The 19070-nt window shown below is 45.0% G+C and overlaps 1 protein-coding gene across 11 annotated transcripts in view; it reads left to right on the top strand.

Annotated features, from left to right (window-relative positions):
* The first annotated feature begins 22 nt into the window (after positions 1-22).
* The window catches only part of SEZ6L (seizure related 6 homolog like), a 215550-nt gene continuing 196502 nt past the window's right edge, over positions 23-19070 (top strand). For 7 of the 11 annotated variants that reach the window (XM_031656403.1, XM_031656405.1, XM_031656404.1 and 4 more), the window contains exon 1: positions 56-318. In XM_031656403.1, the coding sequence (XP_031512263.1) occupies positions 225-318 (94 nt within the window). In that variant the 5' untranslated portion in view covers positions 56-224. Of the gene's footprint in view, positions 319-19070 lie in introns of all 11 variants that reach the window. The other 4 variants (XM_003905349.5, XM_021921419.2, XM_021921418.2 and 1 more) reach the window with 1 other exon arrangement.

The raw sequence follows: 19070 nt of genomic DNA, 5'->3' as shown, positions 1-19070 counted from the left end.
TCGCCGGCTCCTCCTCACTCGCCCGCCCGCGCCCGGCGCAGCTCGGCCAGAGCGACCGCGGGGCTGAGCGCGCGTCCGCTCGGGGGGCTCCGGAAGCTGCCCCGGCCCGCGGCCCCCTCCCTCGCTCCCGCCTCCCCTTCCTAGCTCACCGCTGCCTTCCTTTCCCGGCTCCCGCGCCGTCCGCCCGCCCCGCAGCCCGCGGCTCCGCGCCCCCTGCAGCCAGGATGCCCGCGGCCCGGCCGCCAGCCGCGGGACTCGGCGGGATCTCGCTGTTCCTCGCTCTGCTCCTGGGGAGCCCGGCGGCAGCGCTGGAGAGAGGTAAGCGCCCCGAGGGGCGGGGCGGGCAGGGGGCAAAGTTGCCGGGAGAGCGGGGCGGCCAGGGGTCGGGGCTGACCAAGGCGACTCAGGCACCACCCGCCGGGATGGGGAGCGGTGGTGGCTGCCCAAATTCGGGGCTAGGAACCGCGCGTCCCCTTGGCCCGGGCTGATGGGAGTGTGGAGGTGGGGATGTGTTGAAGGACTCGGGCGCTTCCCTGCTTCGGCTGCGGGCTCCCTTTCGGTCTTCCCCGGCTGTGAGGCTGATTCTCCTTTGCAGCCAAAGAGGATCTCCTTGGAGTGGGGTCGCCTCCAAACCCCAAATTCCCGGAGCTTCTCTGCAACCGCACCCGGGGCTGGGTGCCAGATAATTCTCTTCCTCTCGGGGAGAGGACAGGAAGGGGGGTGAGCAGCTGACCCACCCTGCAACTGAGGACTAGACTCAAACAGTGCATTTGCCGCTCCCCTACGACACCTCAGAAACCCTTGACTCCTTTGGTTCAGGCTGCCCCGAGGGGCTGTGTTCCTGGATTGATCTCAGCCAAGCGTCAGGATACCGGACTTGGGTGTGGCTTTCGCCAGAGGCCGGTGGAGGGGGTTGAGGGCTCTGAGAACTTGGTAGGAGAGGGAGAAGAGATATTAGTTAGCAGTTGGGAACCTGAACGGACTCCCCTCTACTCTCTTCCCGACAGCCTAGCATCTCTGATCACTGTTAGGAATGGGGGTGGGGGGTGTTAGTTTCACCTACCACGTGTTTGCTGAATGGGAAGAGGGGCCCAAGTTTAGCAGAGAATGACAGCTCCTCCTTCTCAGACCTGGAGCCATACCCTCTGTCCACCCCGGTAAGGTACCCCAGGAAAAGTTATGGGTCGGGGAGAGGGCCAGATAGAGAGAGGGGTGCAACGCCTAACTCACCCAAAGCTAACCCTCAGAGCTTCGGGGGTTTTCTCAGGCACCTTGGAGACCCGAAAGTCAATGGGAGCGTTAGTTGGCCACCGGACCCGGCCTTCTTGCAAGGTCTAACTCCAGTTCCCAGAAATGCGCTCCTCACGTGTAAAAAAGCAGGCAGCTGCAGGGTCTGCCCAGGCTGAAGACAGAGGGAGAGCGGGCACTGTGCTCATCTGGGGCACCGCCTCTGTCATTTGCACCGTCTTGACTCAGAGTTGGGGGACTGGCGGTGTTCTTTCCCGGGCAGTTCTGGACCCCTAGCGCGCACACACCTGCTTTCAGCACCAAAGGCCCTGGACAGCTCTGCGCTCCATGGGCCCTGGCTCTGGGTTCCTTTCCCTTCAACCTTTCCCGGTGGCCTGGAGTGCCCCCCTCAGCATAAATCAGGCATTTTATCCCCCATCTCCCCGTCTTTTTAAATGTAGAGCCCGGAGTGCAGAGCAAAGGAAATTATTCATCACCTTTTGTTTAACAAAGCATATCATTGAAGAACCCCTTCCCCTTTTTTTATGAGGCCATGATATCCACAGTTTACACCAGGTCTGGACAATTTCTCTGGGAAAGATAGGGAAAGAGATTTGGTTTAAACACATCGTTTCCACCACAGCATGGCCTTTCTTAATTAGCTGTCTCTTTCTAACAATGGCTTGGTGGCCTTGAACTGAGTCCAGCTCTCCCTCCCCCACCCCCTTTTGAATCTGTGTTGTGACTAACACACATATAAAAAGAACCTGAAGCTACACAGCAGCTTACTGGATTTTCTAAAGCAGCTCTGCCTTTGAGGACTCCACTCTCCAATACACCACTTTGCAGGGGAAAAAAAAAAAATTGTCTTAATGGCACGTATTGAATTGTCATCTAAGACAAGGATTTCCTATTCTGTTTCCTTCACTGGCTTCAAACACATTGTAAAAGCAGGGGGATACATGCGTGTGTTTAATTTTTAAGACATTTCATACTATTTTTCCAACTGCTCAACACTATGGCTAGCCAGCATATTTTTTAAATTAACTTCAGGTCACCACCAAATTAAAGTCAAGTGATGTGCTACTTCAGAAAGCTCATTAATAACTGTGTGGTTCTGATTCTGAGTCATAAGGAAGGAGTGAGATTGGCCAATGAGCATTGCCGAGTCTGGAGGTGCATTTGGAGACAATTGACCTTCCACGATAAGTTCTGTTTTTAATATAAAGCCCAACATCCACTCAGATGGAGAACCATTCACCTAACTCGTTGTTGCAAACTAGTTCTTCTGTTTGTGGTGGAGTGAGGGGATTTGTAAATACTCAAAAGGGACTTGTTGCTACATTCTTATGCAGGTCACGTGGTTCTCTGGGCCATTTCGCTGTAAGGCATGAATAAGTATAAAGTATAACTTGTTTTTGAAGAGACTCCTTATTGTCTAAGATATGCACATGGGGAATAATTGTAGCTGCGTGCTAAGACTGCAGAGTCTAAGTATAATTTCTTTTCTTTTTCTCTTGAATTAATAAGGCAAATTCAGTATTGCTCAATAAGACTCAGATTAGCTGCTTCCCCAGTCTCTAACGTGTGTTGTTGTTAGATTCACTTAAAGACTATTTTCATTACGGATTGGCATTATTTTCCGTAGACTTTTGCCCGTTCCTGCCAGGGGCCACCTTACCGAAGCTTGAGGGATTCATCTTGTGTTCATATGGCTCAGTTGGGTATTAGGAAAATAATGTTACATTCCTTTTCTTCCCCTTCCAAGGCAAAAGGATATTTTCTGATCAGAGTGGCTTGTTTTCTTATTTTTGCTTACAAGTCCATTCCTGCAAGCTGTTCAAACGGGCTCGATTTACTGGCCCTCCTATACTGTCCAGAAACAATTTCTCCAATATACCCACTGTACAGACCTCCACTAGGGGCGCTCCAAGCTATAATTGGCGACTAAGGGCAGAAGAGAGGGGAATTCTGACCTGTGGAATAACCAGGTGTGTGCAACACCAAAGGTCAGCAGAATGGAGCTCTTCTCAGCCTGGAGGCCTTGCCATCATCTCTCCCCTCCCTCTTTCTGCTTACTACATTTGATTCCTGTTTCTCAAAGAAAAATTATTGGTCACTCTTGACACACGCAGTGAAAAAGAGAAAGAAAAGATAAAAAGCCAGGAGAATGCTCCAAGGAAAGTGTCGATCCAACTGCCCTTTTTGTATTTTTGTAGTTTCCTTCATGAAGTCAAACTGCAAAACATCCAAGAGGCTGTGGCAAGGCAGTTCTGGGGAGTTTGACTGAGCTGGGCACTGGAATGAGATTTATAAAGTCCAGGAAAATAAGTGTAGCTCCATAATTAGAGTGACCTGGGTCCAGAGGCCAGATCCACTGTTTGTTAATGCATGGCCTTCAGCAGAACTATTTTATCTCAACTTCCATTTCACCATCTAAGGAGTGGGGGCAGGGGAAGGAGGACTGATGATACCAGCCTGGAAGGATGGTTGCAGGGATTACATAATGCATGTAAAAGCAGCTGGCACAGAGTAGGTGCTCAAGTAGTGTTTTCTTTCCCTGCTTTCCAAAGGGCAAACTGCTCCTATTAGTAGACACCAAGAAAACAAATCTCTGCGATTGGCATGAAGCAGATGTTGGTGTCAATATTGGGATAATTCAGGCTAAAGTAGAAAGGGGTGGGAGGGGGATAATGAGTAGCTCCAGTTACCTGTATTCTCATCTTTGGCAGATGAGAATTTGACATTGCCTGGTACAGACACCCTTCCCGTCCAAACTCTCATGCTGTTTCTTTTTGAACCTCAATATTACCGTCAGGAATCAGAGTTCCTGGTACTGGAGATCGAGCAGATGCAGGATAGCAGGTTAATGGTTGGAAATAAGACATAGGAAGCAAGTCTTCCGGAAGAAGACATTTGCCCTTTCATTCATTCATTTGAATTTACTGAGCACTTCCTATGTGTCTTAGTTCAGCCTGCTATAACAAAAATGCCTTAGATAGGGTGGTTTAAACAACAGAAATTTATTTCTCACATTTCTGGAGGCTGGAAAGTCCAAGCTCAGAGCGCCAGCAGACTCAGTATCTGGTGAGCGTCTGTCATCTCTCTTTCTGCTTTGCAGACAGCCACTTCCTAGCTAAATTCTCATATGGCCAATAGGGACAGAGAGCCCTGGTCTCCTCATCTTAGAAGTGAACTAATCCTTATCATGGAGGCCCTATCTTTATGACTTCATTTTAATCTAATTAATTCCCAAAGGCTTCACCTCCAAATGTCATTACATTGGGGATAAGGCCGTCAACATATTGATTTGGGGGGACACAGACATTCGATCTATAGCACTATGCATGCGGTAGACCTTGTGTTGGGTGCTGGAGAATTATAATATGATAAGGCTCCTGCCCCAGTAATGGCAGCCTAGCAAGAGACATCTGCAGGTAAACTACTACCATCCATGCCATGTGGTGAGTGCTTTGGGGGGCGGGGGGGATATCGGAGATCTATGGGACCTCACGTGGATGTGTTTAATTCTCACCAGGGGTGGTCAGTGAAGGCTTCCTGGAGCAGGTAGCATTTGAGCTGGCCCTGAAGGGGATGTGACAGGTACCAGCAGCCAGAGGAGAAATTTCTACAGTAGGATAGGGAAAATCCTGAAGGCTTCACTCTCAGAACACATCACACCCCCGCGGAATTGGAGAGAGGAAACAGAGGAGCGAGTGGGAGGAGAAAGTAGGCAGGTGCACATGCTCACGCTCAAAAAAAAAAAGAGAATCTGTCGGACCTGCCTGTCCTCCCTGCTCTGCCCTGAACTTCACGGGCTAGGTAGATGAGAGCTGGAACAAAGGACTTTGAGCCGCGGTGTTCGCTATTGTCCACTAGAGGTTGTGATGACACTGAAGGAATCTTCTCGGAAGGCAGCGAGGCCCAGCTGCTGAGCACAGACAGCATCACACAGCCCTGGGTAAACACTGCTTTAGTGGATTTGCATGTTTGCATAATCCTCTGGTTACTGTAGTTCCTTAGAAGCATCCCTTTGGTGGCTGTGACAATAGGGAGCAGGGCAGGGAATAGAACTGCTTTGAGGAGAGGGTAAAAGGATGGTGAGTTGGGAGGAGGTCGGTGGACCCACGTGATATAATTTACTAGAACATGGCAAGGACTGAGTTTAAGCAATGCAAACAGCATTTATTGAGTGTTGATTTTGTTCCAAGCCTTATAAATAAGTGGTTTATATGGATATGTGCAGAGAATCCTCACAATAGCCCATGAGAGAGATGCAGTTGTTATCTGCATTGTATAGACTGGGGAAACTGGGGTACTGAGAGGTTAAGCAATGTGCCTAGCATTACAAAACCAAGAAAGGGATTGAAGTCCAGCCTCAAACCCAGGCTGGTGTCAGAATCATAACATCAAGTCCCACTACTACCTTTTATATCCTGCATTCCCCAAGACCATGTGCAGATTCTGATGGTTCACAGGAAGGGATGATGTGTGTTTGCCAGATGCGCATGGGATGTGTACTCAACGCCTAACACCGTCCCTGGCACACATAGCAAGCATTTAAGTAAAGCTGGTCAAATTGAAGTGAGTCATAAGGTTAAACAGGTTACAATTTTATTTATAGGCAACTGATTCACAATCATTATAGTTAGTGAGCATTTACTATATCTCAGGCACTTACGTTGGTTATTTTAATTAATTTTAACAATATCAGTTCATTTTTCAGATGAGGAAACCAAGGCTTAGAGAAGCTGAGTTACGCATAGGCAAGGTTTAAATCCATGGTGCCTTCCAAGCTTTGTCTTTTTGCATTTCTAAATGAAATGTGCGAGAAAGACCCTTTCACCATTAATGTGCAGATAGTCTGGATGGGTGAGTGCACCAAACTCCAAAGACTGACAGGACAGAGACCAAAACCAACCTTCAGTAGTTCCCAGAAAAGATGAACATAGGGATTGTTCTTTCTAGTCAAGGAAAGGAGAAAACCTCACAAAAGAGAGTGAGTAGACTAACTGGTTCATCGGTTGGCACCGAAATGATGTGACTGTTTGCAATTTCTCAAGTTTCCAGGTCACCCAACCATTAACGGATAACTCACACTGTATAAAATTGGTTTCTGTAAGTCCCTAAATTCAGGACCTAAGCTAAACCATTTCCTATCTATGAGTCTCAATTTTTCCTTCTGTGAGATGGATCACAATAATCACTACCACATTAATAAAGCTGTCCTCACAGGGCTGGGATGGTACAAGAGAGTTAAGATGCTTTGCACATACTAAGAAATCAAGCCTTGAGGAAGTAAGTGCTGGCATGGAAGGCCGAAGACCTCAAACACCCGCATGTGCTTCTTCCTGGGCTTGTTACAGCCAGCGTTATAGCAAATATAACACTGCTATTTGCCATTTATTGTGGGCCTACTCTGTGCCAGGAGGCTGTCTTTGTGTTTATCCTGTATTCACTTATTTGATCCTCATCCATTCCTATCAGATGATATGATAAACTAGATTTTACAGACAAGGCAACTGAGTCAAAACGGTATAAGCACTCAGGGTCTCATGGGCAATGAGCGATGGAGTCAGGATTCAACCCCAGAACTCTTTGATTCCAAAGCCCACACTTGTTCCAGATACTGGGGCATGAAGATGTGGGTATCACATAGCACAGAGCAAAATGGAAATGGAGAACTGATGCAAACCTGGAGATCAGGGTGGTTTGACAGGACTCCAGAAGGGGAGATGCTTTCTCATCCAGTGGCAAATGCCAGGTGTCCCAAGTCAGCTTTCCGAGACAGAAAACAGTTTATCCCAGCCTCTTTCATACCTACTTTGAGGGCTTGTGTGTGAGCCCTGTTCTCATCTTACTCGTGCTATTCCTGCAGCCTGGACTGTCATCCTAGAGGAGCACATAGCTGGTTGTGTAGAGAGGACTAAATTAAATTCCCAACTGGCTTACTTATGCAGCATGATCTTGAGCTATTTACTTTAGTTCTCTAGGCCTGTTTTGGCCTGATATATAAAATGAGAGGATTAGATTTACATTAAAAGTTTAAGACTCGTCAATGTATGTGGATATACCTAGCTCATTGCAAGCACTCAATAAAAATTTGCCATTATTGCTATACTATTAACTTAGTAAACTTCTATTCATCCTTCAGAACCCAGTCCCTAATTTTCCTTTTCTGTGAAGTCTTCTCTTGCTTCTCTCCTCTCTATGCCAATTATAAGTGATTCTCTTGGCCCCTTATCACATTTTATCCCTCTGCTATGGGTAATTCATACACTGATAATGCCTGAGTTGCCAATTTACATAATTCCCTCCCCCTATACAATGAACTCTTAGAAAACCTCAACTGAATCTTATTCATATGTCTCTTAGCCTGTATCTAATCCAGTATAAGTTCTCAACCCATTGTGTTAAATTAGTTTTCCTCTTAATAGTTTTCCTCTTAATCTTACTTTTGGGGAGGTGAAGTTAGAGTCCTGACGTCTGAATTTAATTCCTGACTCTCCTGTCTTGTGTGGTCTTAGGCAGCCTGTATAAACCTTGATTTTTTACCTCAAAAATGGGAATAATAATGGTGTCCAACCTCATAGGATTGCTGTGGAGGAAAATCAGTGAGATAGTAGACGTGAAATCACTAAATAACTCTGCAAAAAAGGAGGAAGAGAAAGGAAAATTGAAAGATGGAAGGAGGAGAGAAATACACTTTGTAAAGAGAAAAGAAAACATCTTTGTGCAAACACAAAACCACAAGATAGGCCATTCATTGGGTCCTCACTGAAGCCATCTTTCTTTCCAAAGGAAATATTGGTTGCAACTATTCACCCTGGACCTAAGCTCATTTCAAAGCAGAAACGTTCTGGACACCCTACTGCTTCTTGTAGAATCTGCCTTCTCTTAGGTCTCTGGTAACTGCAAAAACAGCAAATGCCCAGCTGAAAACTGGGACAGTACAGCAAAGTGAATAAAACCCAGGCTCTAGAGTCAGAGCAGCCTGAGTTTCAGTCTGTTGCTTCTTATTCGATGTACATCCTTAGTCAAGCCACTTTGTCACCTTGAGCTGGCACTGGGCCTTGCATAGGAGTGAGGGTCTGTGTTCTGCCCACTTCTCAGGGATAATATGATGTGGGAGAGAGGTTGTATAGTTAGAGTAGGCCTCCTTGCTGTCTGTAATATCAGTCAGATTCTAGCAATTATTTGGGATCCTTATCTGCCTCAATCCTCTCCCCGATATTTTCCTTTTATCGAGGAAAGAGACCCAGAGACAAGAAAGGACTTACTCAAAGTCCCAACTGTGAGTGGCAGAGCCAGGACTTGAACCCCTTACTCCTGTCCTCTGACTCCCATTCTAAAGTGACTTCCACTTACTTTCAAGAAAAACGGTATCCCTACCCCCCTCAAGTTTATGTCCTGAGACCCAAGGAGTGTGGCAATGGAAGTTTTAAGGGTATCTGTTTTCAGTAAACCACTGGCTTCTATTACCCACATGGGACATTTACATTATGTGTCCGTGGAAGACTGACTGCATGAAAGAGGCTTTGGTAGAAGTGGCAATCAAACCATAGCTCCCTCCCCTGCTGACATCGTACTTGAATCTTCAAGGCACCAGCAGATAAGCTTGCACCTGGGAATAGTGCCATCCAAGCAGATGGCTTGAGTCAAGCATGCAAGAGTTAAATGAAGAGGCTCAAGAAGACCCAGGGACCAGGCCAAGTACCCCTCCTAGACTTCCTTACTCTCACCATGGGTCATGGATAGTGGCTGATTGAGAAATCCACTGGGTATCTAGGGTATGGAGAGTAGGGAAAGATTGAGTGAGGCATAGCTAATGTAGTTGGTGCCAGCCCGGAGCAAGTAGTGGACCCTGGGGATGTTTTGGGGCTGGAGATTAGAACAAGGTAGGTGGATACAGTATAGCTTCTGGGGTTTGAAGCTCAGGACAAGTCTTAGTGGGTATAAGCCTCCAGGTGTCAGTTTCCTTGTCTGGTCTCACCTATTCCCAGTTTAGCTTAGCGTCATAAATTGGTGAGTTCACATTGCCAAAATGGAATGGGCTCTTCAAAGCCATACACCATAATAAAAAAACACAGACCCTGGAGTCCGAGAGATATGGGTTCCAACCTAATGCTGTGATCTTGAACAAGTCACTTAACTCTGAGATGATGGAGTGGGTGGTAGTGATGAGAATGAGGAGGGGAATTATGAGTTGCTGTTGTTACTGATGGACTGAGCTGATTCTCAGGTCAGCGATGGCTTCCAAGAGAGGAAATAATATATTCTAATGTGATTTTTGTGGTATAGTGTGTCCCCTCCCACAACACCAATGTATAGGTTGAAATCCTAACCCCTCTGCTGATGGTATTAGCAGATGGGGCTTTGGGGAATTCATTAGGTCATGAAAGTAGTGGTCCCATGAATGGAATAAGTACTCTTATAAAAGAGGCCTGAGGCCAGGTGTGGAGGCTCGTGCCTATAATCCCAGCACATTGGGAGGCTGAGGCAGGAGGATCACTTGAGGCCAGGAGCTCTAGACCAGCCTGGGCAACATAGAAAAACTCCATCTCTACAAAAAAAATCTAAAAATTATCCTGGTCTGGTTGCATATGCCTGTAATCCCAGCTACTCAAGAAGCTGAGATGGAGGGACCCACTGCATCCCAGGAGTTCAAGGCTGCAGTGAGCTATGACTGCACCACTGCACTCCAGCCTGAGTGACTGAGCAAAACCTTGTATCTAAAAAAAAGGGGGAGACACACTTCACCCCTTTCACCATGAGAGGTGGAAATGTGGAAGCAAGAAGCTGTGATATATAAGAAACAGGCCGTCACCAGATCCTGAATTTGCCAGCACATTGATCTTGGACTTCCCAGTCTCCAGAACTGTGAGGAATAATGTTCAGGGTTGCTTATAAGCCACCCAGTTTATGGTATTTTGTTATAGAAGCCAAAAAGGGTCTAAGACATTTAGAGCAAAGACTCATTCAGGATAGCTGAAGAATAAGAAGGTTTGCTCTAAGGATACTGCGAATATTGAGCCAAGAACATTCCAGGACTCTCTCCACTTCTCTCTTGCATGCATCTGCTTCTCCCCACGCATCTGTTCGTTCTGGCTTCCTCTCTATTGCCTAATTCCTTCTGCTCACTCACCATAGATCTCTCCTCGCCTCCACTTACCCATTTGCTATTATGGCTTCTCCAGCATAATCACCACATGTGCACTATCTAATATGGTAGCCACGAACCACATGTAGATATTTAAATTAAAATTAATTAAAATCAAATTGTATTAAAAATTGAGTTCCTCAGTCCCACTAGCCACGTTTCAAGTGCCTAGTAGCTATGTGTGGCTCATGGCCGCCATATTAGACAGCATGGAGAGAGTGCAAATGATTTCTGCCTAGTCCTTTACACTGGGTAACTGGGCAATAGGTTGGTTCTTCATACTTAATCCAATCATCTGTGACTGGTATGGAAAGCATGCCATGTAACACAAAACCATACCTTGGGATAGAGCAATTGCCACTGATGAAGTCTCACACACTTTCACTGCTGGCCTTGATAGTTGCTTCTCAACTCTTCTCATTTCTAGGATGTGGCTCTGCAACCCTTTTGCCAGTAAGACACATATTCATCAAGATGTGGCCTGTCTGATAATCACATCCAAGAAAACTGGGAAGAATCCTGTCATCATTGTAACTATCTGTTGACTTGCCTCCCTCTGTGCTATACAATGAGATTTTCAGGGTTAGGAGTTGACTTTTATTATCTCTTTATTCTTAGCTATTCTGTTGAATAAATGAGTGAATGGATGAACCAATGAATGAATGACATGCAGTCTTCAGCTGTGACTCAAAGTGTTTGGACATAGAACACAAAAGCCTTTGCAAAAAATGTGCAATCTTCACATTATTTGGGTAAACCTGACTTAGGAAAAAATTATTTAGAGTAGGAGTTGGGGGTGATAGAGAGCTAGAAAAGAGGGAGCCTCATAAACTGGTGTATTTAGGCATTTAAAAGTGATCCAGGCATTGAAAATCAGGTTGGAGTGGAAAATGAAAAGAAGCCTCAAGATGGGGTCCCAGGAACTCTACTCTTTTCCCATGAGAGATTCATCTGGAATGATGACAGTGGAATTAAGTGCAATGAGGGAGGTCAGTAGGACCACAGAATGTATTTTTCAAACATGTGGCTCCATGCATGGTTTTGGTAACCATTTTTCTACAAAGTTTTAATATTATGCAAACAGGGAAAGGAGATGTTTAGAACAACGTACCCAGAGTGAGCATTCTGAATGGGGGACTCAGCACAGGCTTAGGACTGAGGTAGGACTGACTATGGATCCCAACTCTGCCAATTCTGTGTTGAGTCATGCTGGAGCAAGTCACTGAATATCCTCAAGCCTCAGTTTCCATCTGCAAAATGAGAATAGAATTTTTCCCTTGCCTGTCTCTGCAGGATGGATAGAGAGAATGTAATGCATGTGACTACCATTCTGCACAACTCCAGAGGGAGCTATTTATACTGCATGTATGTGAATGGTACCCCTTGGAATTAAGCAGTGCACAACCTTTGCTGCCATATGTGGCAGCCCTGAATATGGACGTATGCCACTGAACTATGAATCAATTTCCAGAGGAAGAAGGACAGAGCTCCCAAGACTTCTCATTCCCTAAGGACTTCTGATCAGGCTTCCACCTTCTATGCCCCCTTTTAAAGCAGGTTTAACAGAGTGGAAAGCTAATTTGGGGCCAACCACCTTGGAAATTAATGTAAAATATGTGGAATCAAGCCTAGTTTTCCAGGGCTTCAGGAAAGGAAATTTGCATAATTTATGGCATAAATAAAAAATGATATGCTAGGTTAATTTGCATATTTTAACTTCAGTTGGGGTTATAAACAAAGTTTTTGTTGTTGTTGCTATTTGTAGTTGTTGTTTTTAAAGAAAGCCTTTCTTGTTAATCCAAATGCGTAAGCTTGAGTAAATTACTTAACCTCTCTTGGCCTCGATTTCCTTAACTGTGAAATGAAAATGATAAATGGACTTACACCCTGGGATTGTGGTGAGGAGTTATGAGCTGACCCTGTAAAACTTGTAGAATAGTGGCTGGTACGTAGCAGAAGCTCAATAATTTTACACTATATGTAATATATAATAACATACTATATCATTATCATTAAATATGCAATGTCTGTAGTCCACTTGATATTACAAGAAATTCTAAAAAATACATATCATTGTGTACCCACATGAAGTTATTTTGAGCTCAGGACCTAGAATTGTGCTAGAACGCAGCGAGAGTTCAGTCACGAGATGCATGGCTGCCTTACAATGAATGGATTATAATCATTATTAATCACTGCCCCAGAGGTGCATGTGTTTGAAAGCCTTTCTCCCCTCTAGACTGAGGTCCCTCCAAGGCAAGGACTGTTTTATCTCCCTCCCAATCCCCACCTCTCAACACTACATCTCCCAGATAGTTGAAACTCAGTAAGTGCAGACATGTTGAATGAGTAAATGCTGAAGTGTTATTGTTCTTAATTAGTACGCAAGAAATGATTCTTATTAGCATGCTTATGAATGAATGGCTATCTTCTTAGAAGACTAGAAACTCCTCATGTCTAGGTCACCAACATTTGGCTCAGTGCTTGGCACACCAGGTAGTCAGCAGGTGCTCACTGGGTGTGTGATGGTGGCTAAGACCTCAGAATTTAAGGTCCAAGGCCTGAGTCTGCATCCCAGCTTTATCATTTACTAGCTGCATAACTTTGGGCAAGATATTTGTGCTCTATGGAAATAGCATGTGCAAGGAAAATAACTAACTGCACCTTTTTCATTGAGTTGATGTGAGACAGAAATCAGAAATTTTTGATCAAGAGCTTAGCACAGCACCTGACACACAAATTAGGTACTTGATATAGATACCACTGTGAATAAATGAATGCATGACCCTTCCTAAGTGTCTTGATACAGGAAAGGGGCCTTGGTATATAATAACCAGCTAGAACAGAATTTACAATTTTATGATCCCCACAGAGAAAACATTCTGTGGGAATTCAATGAGGAGCATTGACTTTACAACAACCACATCTATGCACACCTTCCCAATTTAAGGTATGTTATTATCTCATTTAATAAAATGGAGGTTCCAAGCAGAAGGCAGGGGTCCAAGTGAGTAAAACCATCATTCTCTGGCTGTTGTTTCATAATCAAGGTTTATCTCAGATCAGCCACAAAACCCTAGAGGAGGCACCACAAGGGTGTGGCTTGTCTGCCGGGAGCCTTTCCACCTGTGAATGAGTGACATCAGGAGCAACTGCTTAGCAAGGGGCTTCCAGAGAGCAGTGCTTGTGTCTCTACCAGACTGCTTCCCTGGTTCTAAAGAAACCAGACCTCTGGGAAGGCTGAGAAGGAAACAAACTCCTATAATATACTAGAATCCCTATTAATGGCTTCATTTACAGAATCTTGCTTAATTGTTAGCAGAACCTTTAAGGGTGCCTAACAGCCATTTGATTATACATAAGGAAGCTGAGGTCAGATGGCTAAACAGTACTGGGGTTATGACGCATTCATTCTTTCATCCAAGACCTACTTTCTCTTTATTTCAGACATTCTACTCTGTACCAATCACTTGATAAGTACTAGGGATACAGAGAGAAACAAAACACATACATCCTTGCCCTCAAATAACTTATCTAACCATTATTCAAACCCAGGTATGAATAGTTCTTTTCTTCTCTCCTATCCTCACTTCTATGTTGTCCTGATAACTTCCAGGCAGGGGGCGACTTTCTCCAAGGGACCAGGGTTGGGAGCCATGAATTTCTGAGACCACTCCCTAGAGCCCTGGTTGCTATCCAAACAAAGCAAGCTCGTTTGGTCTTCCTTAACTTCAACAAGAAAAAAAAAAATCTAGTTGATGTTCCTTTAATGGGTGAAATAAATATGTCACTTTAAGAGAACCTCCAATAACCATCCCAGACTTCACAGAGGCAGAAGAGAACTCCAAAGGGGCCTGCTGAGAGCGACGTTACTGCCCTTCAATTATTGCAACAATATGTTGGCATTTCCTTCTTTTGTGAATGTGGGAAAATATATCCTGAGCAGAACTGCAGAGAATTATGTAGATGCAGCTGAGCGTGTGTATAGATATAAATAATATGCACTCTATTTCCATAAAGCATAAACTTGGACAATCAGTTAATGAGGTTTGGCCAGAAACAAATTAATTCCTTTGGGTCCTGGGGTAGTTTTATTCTAAGTAATAATAAAAATAAATAGTCATTTCTTATGCTTAGCACATGGCAGAAGATACCCATTATTGCATTTGATTGTCAAAAACAACTCCGAGGACTTAGTACTATGGAAAATTAGTTCTGTTTCTCAGCAACCCGAGGGTCAGAGAGACTCCACCATGAAACAGTGCCTTGGTTTTAGTTATCCTGACATTGACATTTTGGAAGAGTACAGACCCATTATTTAATAGGATGACCCTCAATTTGGGCATATAGACTTTGGATTCTTACAAAATGTCAGCATGCAGCCCATATTGGCCTATCACTTGCCTTTCTCCTTCTTGGGCCTCTTTGCCATGATTGAAACAAGGCCTAGAATTCCCCCAAGTCAGGCTGTCTTCAATGGTTCCCTCCACCCAGTGCCTAGTACCAAGCAAGGGTGCCCCTGTACCCCACTTCTGGGATCCCTAACCAGATGCCTGCCTCCCTCTCTGCCCTACTTCTGCCACAATGCTTCCATGGCACCAGGCTGGTGCCCTTGCTGTAGTAACGAGCCTGCTCTATTCTTAGTATTTGTTTACGCATCTCTCTTTCCCACTAGGCCATGGGAAATTCAGAATCTGATTCACTGATTCAATCCCAATAAGCAAATATTTAATAAATGTCTATTTTGTAGGCTCTGCTGTAGGTGCTGGAACAAAAACTAGCCCAGCCCTCAAGAAATGTATGCTTCCTGTGATCTTTCATTCATTTGCTGGTCCAAAACATTCATTCATTTATTCAATAAATATCCATTAATATTTTGTGTGCTGGGCTGCATACCCCAAAGCATGCAGATTATTCGATGTTTGCAGAATGGGGTAGAAACAATGGCCTACCCCTACAACAAGAAAAAAAAAGGTTAGGCTTATTAATCTCTGATAGAGGGCAGTTGTGGTGGCTCGCGCCTGTAATCGCAGCACTTTGGGAGGCCAAGGCAGGTGAATCACCTGAGGTCAGGAGTTTGAGACCAGCCTGGACAACCTGGTGAAACCTCATCTCTACTAAACATACAAAAATTAACCAGGCCTGGGGGCATACGCCTGTAGTCCCAGCTACTTGGGAGGCTGAGTCAGGAGAATTGCTTGAACCCGGGTGGCAGAGGCTGCAGTGAGCCGAGATCGCTCCACTGCACTCCAGCCTGGGCAACAGAGCAAGACTCTGTCTAAAAACAAAACAAAACAAATCTGTGATAGTAAACAAGATTAAGGGCTTCCAATGAACTTCAGACATTCTAAGGGATACTATGTATGTGAAGGGGTTAAAAAGAGAGCTGGGAGATTCTGAGAACATCTAGAATCTCAAAGAGAATGGGAATCCCTCTGTCACACTGCCCTTGAGGGCACCAGCCACAACCAGACAACTTGATCTAACATATAATTGCTCAGCATGAATTACCAGAAAGACCACCCAATGAGAGTCAGAGACATGAGTTCTGGAGATGACATGGTTGCCAAAAATATGCTGTGTGACCTTGGGCCCATTTCTGTCCCTCTCTGGTCCTTAGTTTCTCCATCTCTAAATTTAGTGTCCTGGGCTGAATCATAGTTTCCAAAATGGACTATGAGTTAAAATCACATGAAGAGCTTTTAAAGACCCAGAAACCCAGCTATACCCCTGCCTACTGAGTCGGACCCATGATTGAGCTGTACATGCTGCCTTCTGGATTTTTCTGAGGCTATCAGTAAACTTCACCTGGATGATTTGACCCCCAAGCCATGACCTTTTATGATTCCTTTGTTCATGATAATTATGTCCTCCATTTATATGCCAGGCATATGCTAAACCCTTTACTCACGTGATCTCATTTAAGCCACATATGAGACCAGTGGGGTGGGCCCTGATACTTCCATTTTACAGCAGGAGCCACTGAGGCTTGGAGAGATTAAGCAATTCTCTCAAGATTACGCAGCTAGTAAGACCCTGCATGCATATCCGTGTCTATGTGACTTTAAAAGAATTTGCCACCTCTTTGTCGTATGAATAGGGGTGGGAATCTACTCTTAGCCCACCATATTCCCTCCCCAGAGGTAGCCCTGCTCTCCTGGAATCCTCTCTTCCCTGAAAATCTAGTTAACTCTTTTAATGAGCCAAATAAATATGCCCTGTGAAGTGTGTGATTGATCACACCCTGGCTGCCCACGAACCAAGCACAGGTTTGCCGTGCACCAGGGACAGCCTCCCTGACATGAATTATTGCTACCATCAGCCCTCCTTTCCGCTCCTGCACTTGCAGGGGAGCAGCTGCCAGGGACCTGTGGGCACTCAGGATTCAACTCTTGGTTTGACCAGAGGTAAGTCCCAGGAGTTTGGGGCATTTGAAGAACTGACAAGAAGCCAGTGTGGCCAGAATATCCTGAACAGAGAAGGAAGTGGGCAAAATGAAGTTAAGAGAAAGTGTTAAAGAAAAACAATGATTCAGTTGTTAATACTTGTGAAAGCATAATAAGGCAAACTTGATTCAGGACCATCACTCTGATGAGAACCACTGCAATGGGATTTTGCAGGGGGGGAGGCTGGGCTAACTCCAAATACGAATGGGAAATTTGGAATTTATACCCAAGGTGCAAAGTAGGGGCGGGGAAGTTAGTGGATGGAAAACTACTGAAAGGAAACATCGGGGGTAAAAGAGATTCTCTTAAATCCACCTAACAGGATTCTTGCTGAAGGCATGCCAGCATGATCAGACATCACCTAGAGATGGTGGAGGATGAGGGACCTGATCAGATATAGAAGGTGATCAGATATCCAGAGCGTGGGGTTCTTGCTAAAGTGATTTAGCAGGGTTCTTTTCTAAAATTGGATTCCACAAGGAAGTGCACAAATTGGCCTAGAAGAAGGCTCAGGGGCCTGATTAAAGTTTGATCAAGCAGAGAATCATTGTCAGTGGCCAGGCCCTGATCCTGTAGGGCAGGGAGGACTTGCTGGGAGGTGTTGGGGTCTTATTCTCAGCTGTACTAAGGAGCAGGGGAGGGGATTTTTGGGTTTGATAATGCTGTCTATGAAGTGAAAATGAGAGCATTAAAGACAAAAGAGGAATCATTTAGGAGGTCCTCACAGATAGGATTTGAAGGAGTTAATTATATCCCACACCTCCCAGCTTAAGATAGGGTCACCTCTCCTAGCCTCCCTGCTAAGGTCAGGGACAATTTGTATATTAGTTTGTTTTCACGCTGCTATGAAGAACTGCCTGAGACTGGTTAAATTATAAAGGAAAGAGGTAATTGACTCCCAGTTCTGCATGGCTGGGAAGGCCTAAGAAAACCTATAATCATGGCAGAAGGGGAAGCAAACATGTCCATCTTCACTTGGTGGCAGGAGAGAGAAGTGCCAAGTGAAGGGGGGAAAGCCCCTTCTCAGATCTTGTGAGAACTCACTCACTATCATGAGAACAGCATGGCGGAACCACCCCCATGATCTAATCACCTCCCACGAGATTCCTCTCCCAATACATGGGGATTACAATTTGCCTTACAATTCAAGATGAGATTTGGGTGGGGACACAGAACCAGACCACATCAATTTGAATTCCATTCCACCAAGCCCACCGCTCCTGGTGCAATTTCTTTTCGATTGCAATGGAAGGGAGGCTGATGCTCTGCACTTGCTAAAACGTCCACCGGATTCCCAGCCTTTGACCCTTTGGCTGTGTCTAAAACCTCCAACTCATCTGCAGACTTGCCGTCTTAAACATGGCTGGGTGTTTTGAAAGTTTTCTTTGTTGCTCCCCCATAGTGTCTAGAATACAGAAAAAAGCAGCAGAGAGGAGAGGGAAAGAATATAAATTTGGGCAAATGATGATTAAATCCACCCTCCCCACCTCCCAAACCCTGATCAGACTGTAAAAAAAGAATCTTATATATATTATCACTGGCTCTCGGTTTAATGTAGGACCAACATTGCTGGGTAAATTAAATGACATTTATAATATAGCTGAACTATAAAAATGTGCTTGGGGCAGAAATTAGATATACCAAGCCTTTTCCAGCAAAAGACATTTTTACAAATGCATGAGAACCTGAACCAATTTGGAAGCCCTGTCATTTTGATTTAAAGCCAGGGAAGTGGGGCTGATCCCTAAAGAGGAGAAACAATTATCCAGGTGAGAGGAGAATTTAAAATTCTGGTCCTCATTGTTGACCTGCCTTGGACTCAAAATGTATCATGTAGAGAAGAGGGTTCACCCATAACTGAGAAGAGCTAGGACTGCTCTTCATCTGCATAACCAGCAAATCTCATATGATTTGCACATGTACCCTCTTCCAGGGAGCCTTCCCTGCCTGTCTAAGCTGAGTTATGGGCATCACACTGGAGTACCCATACCCACTTTGTTTTAGTTAACTATTGTTGCATAACAAACCAACCCCGAAATTTAGTGGCTTAAAATAACAAATATTATTGTCTCACATGATTCTGTGGTTTGACTGAGTTCTGCATGGAGATTCTTCTGCTCACTGTGGTGTTGAAAAGAGCCAAATCATCTCTGAGCCTCCAAGGGGTTCAGCCAAGTGTCTGGTAGCTTGAGCTGCTTGTCACCCGAGCATGTAAGTTTTCCCTCATGTGACTTGGG

The sequence above is a fragment of the Papio anubis genome, chromosome 16 (genome assembly GCF_008728515.1).
Source record: "Papio anubis isolate 15944 chromosome 16, Panubis1.0, whole genome shotgun sequence".
NCBI classification, from domain to species: domain Eukaryota; kingdom Metazoa; phylum Chordata; class Mammalia; order Primates; family Cercopithecidae; genus Papio; species Papio anubis.
This window is presented reverse-complemented; position numbering and strand designations above follow the sequence as displayed.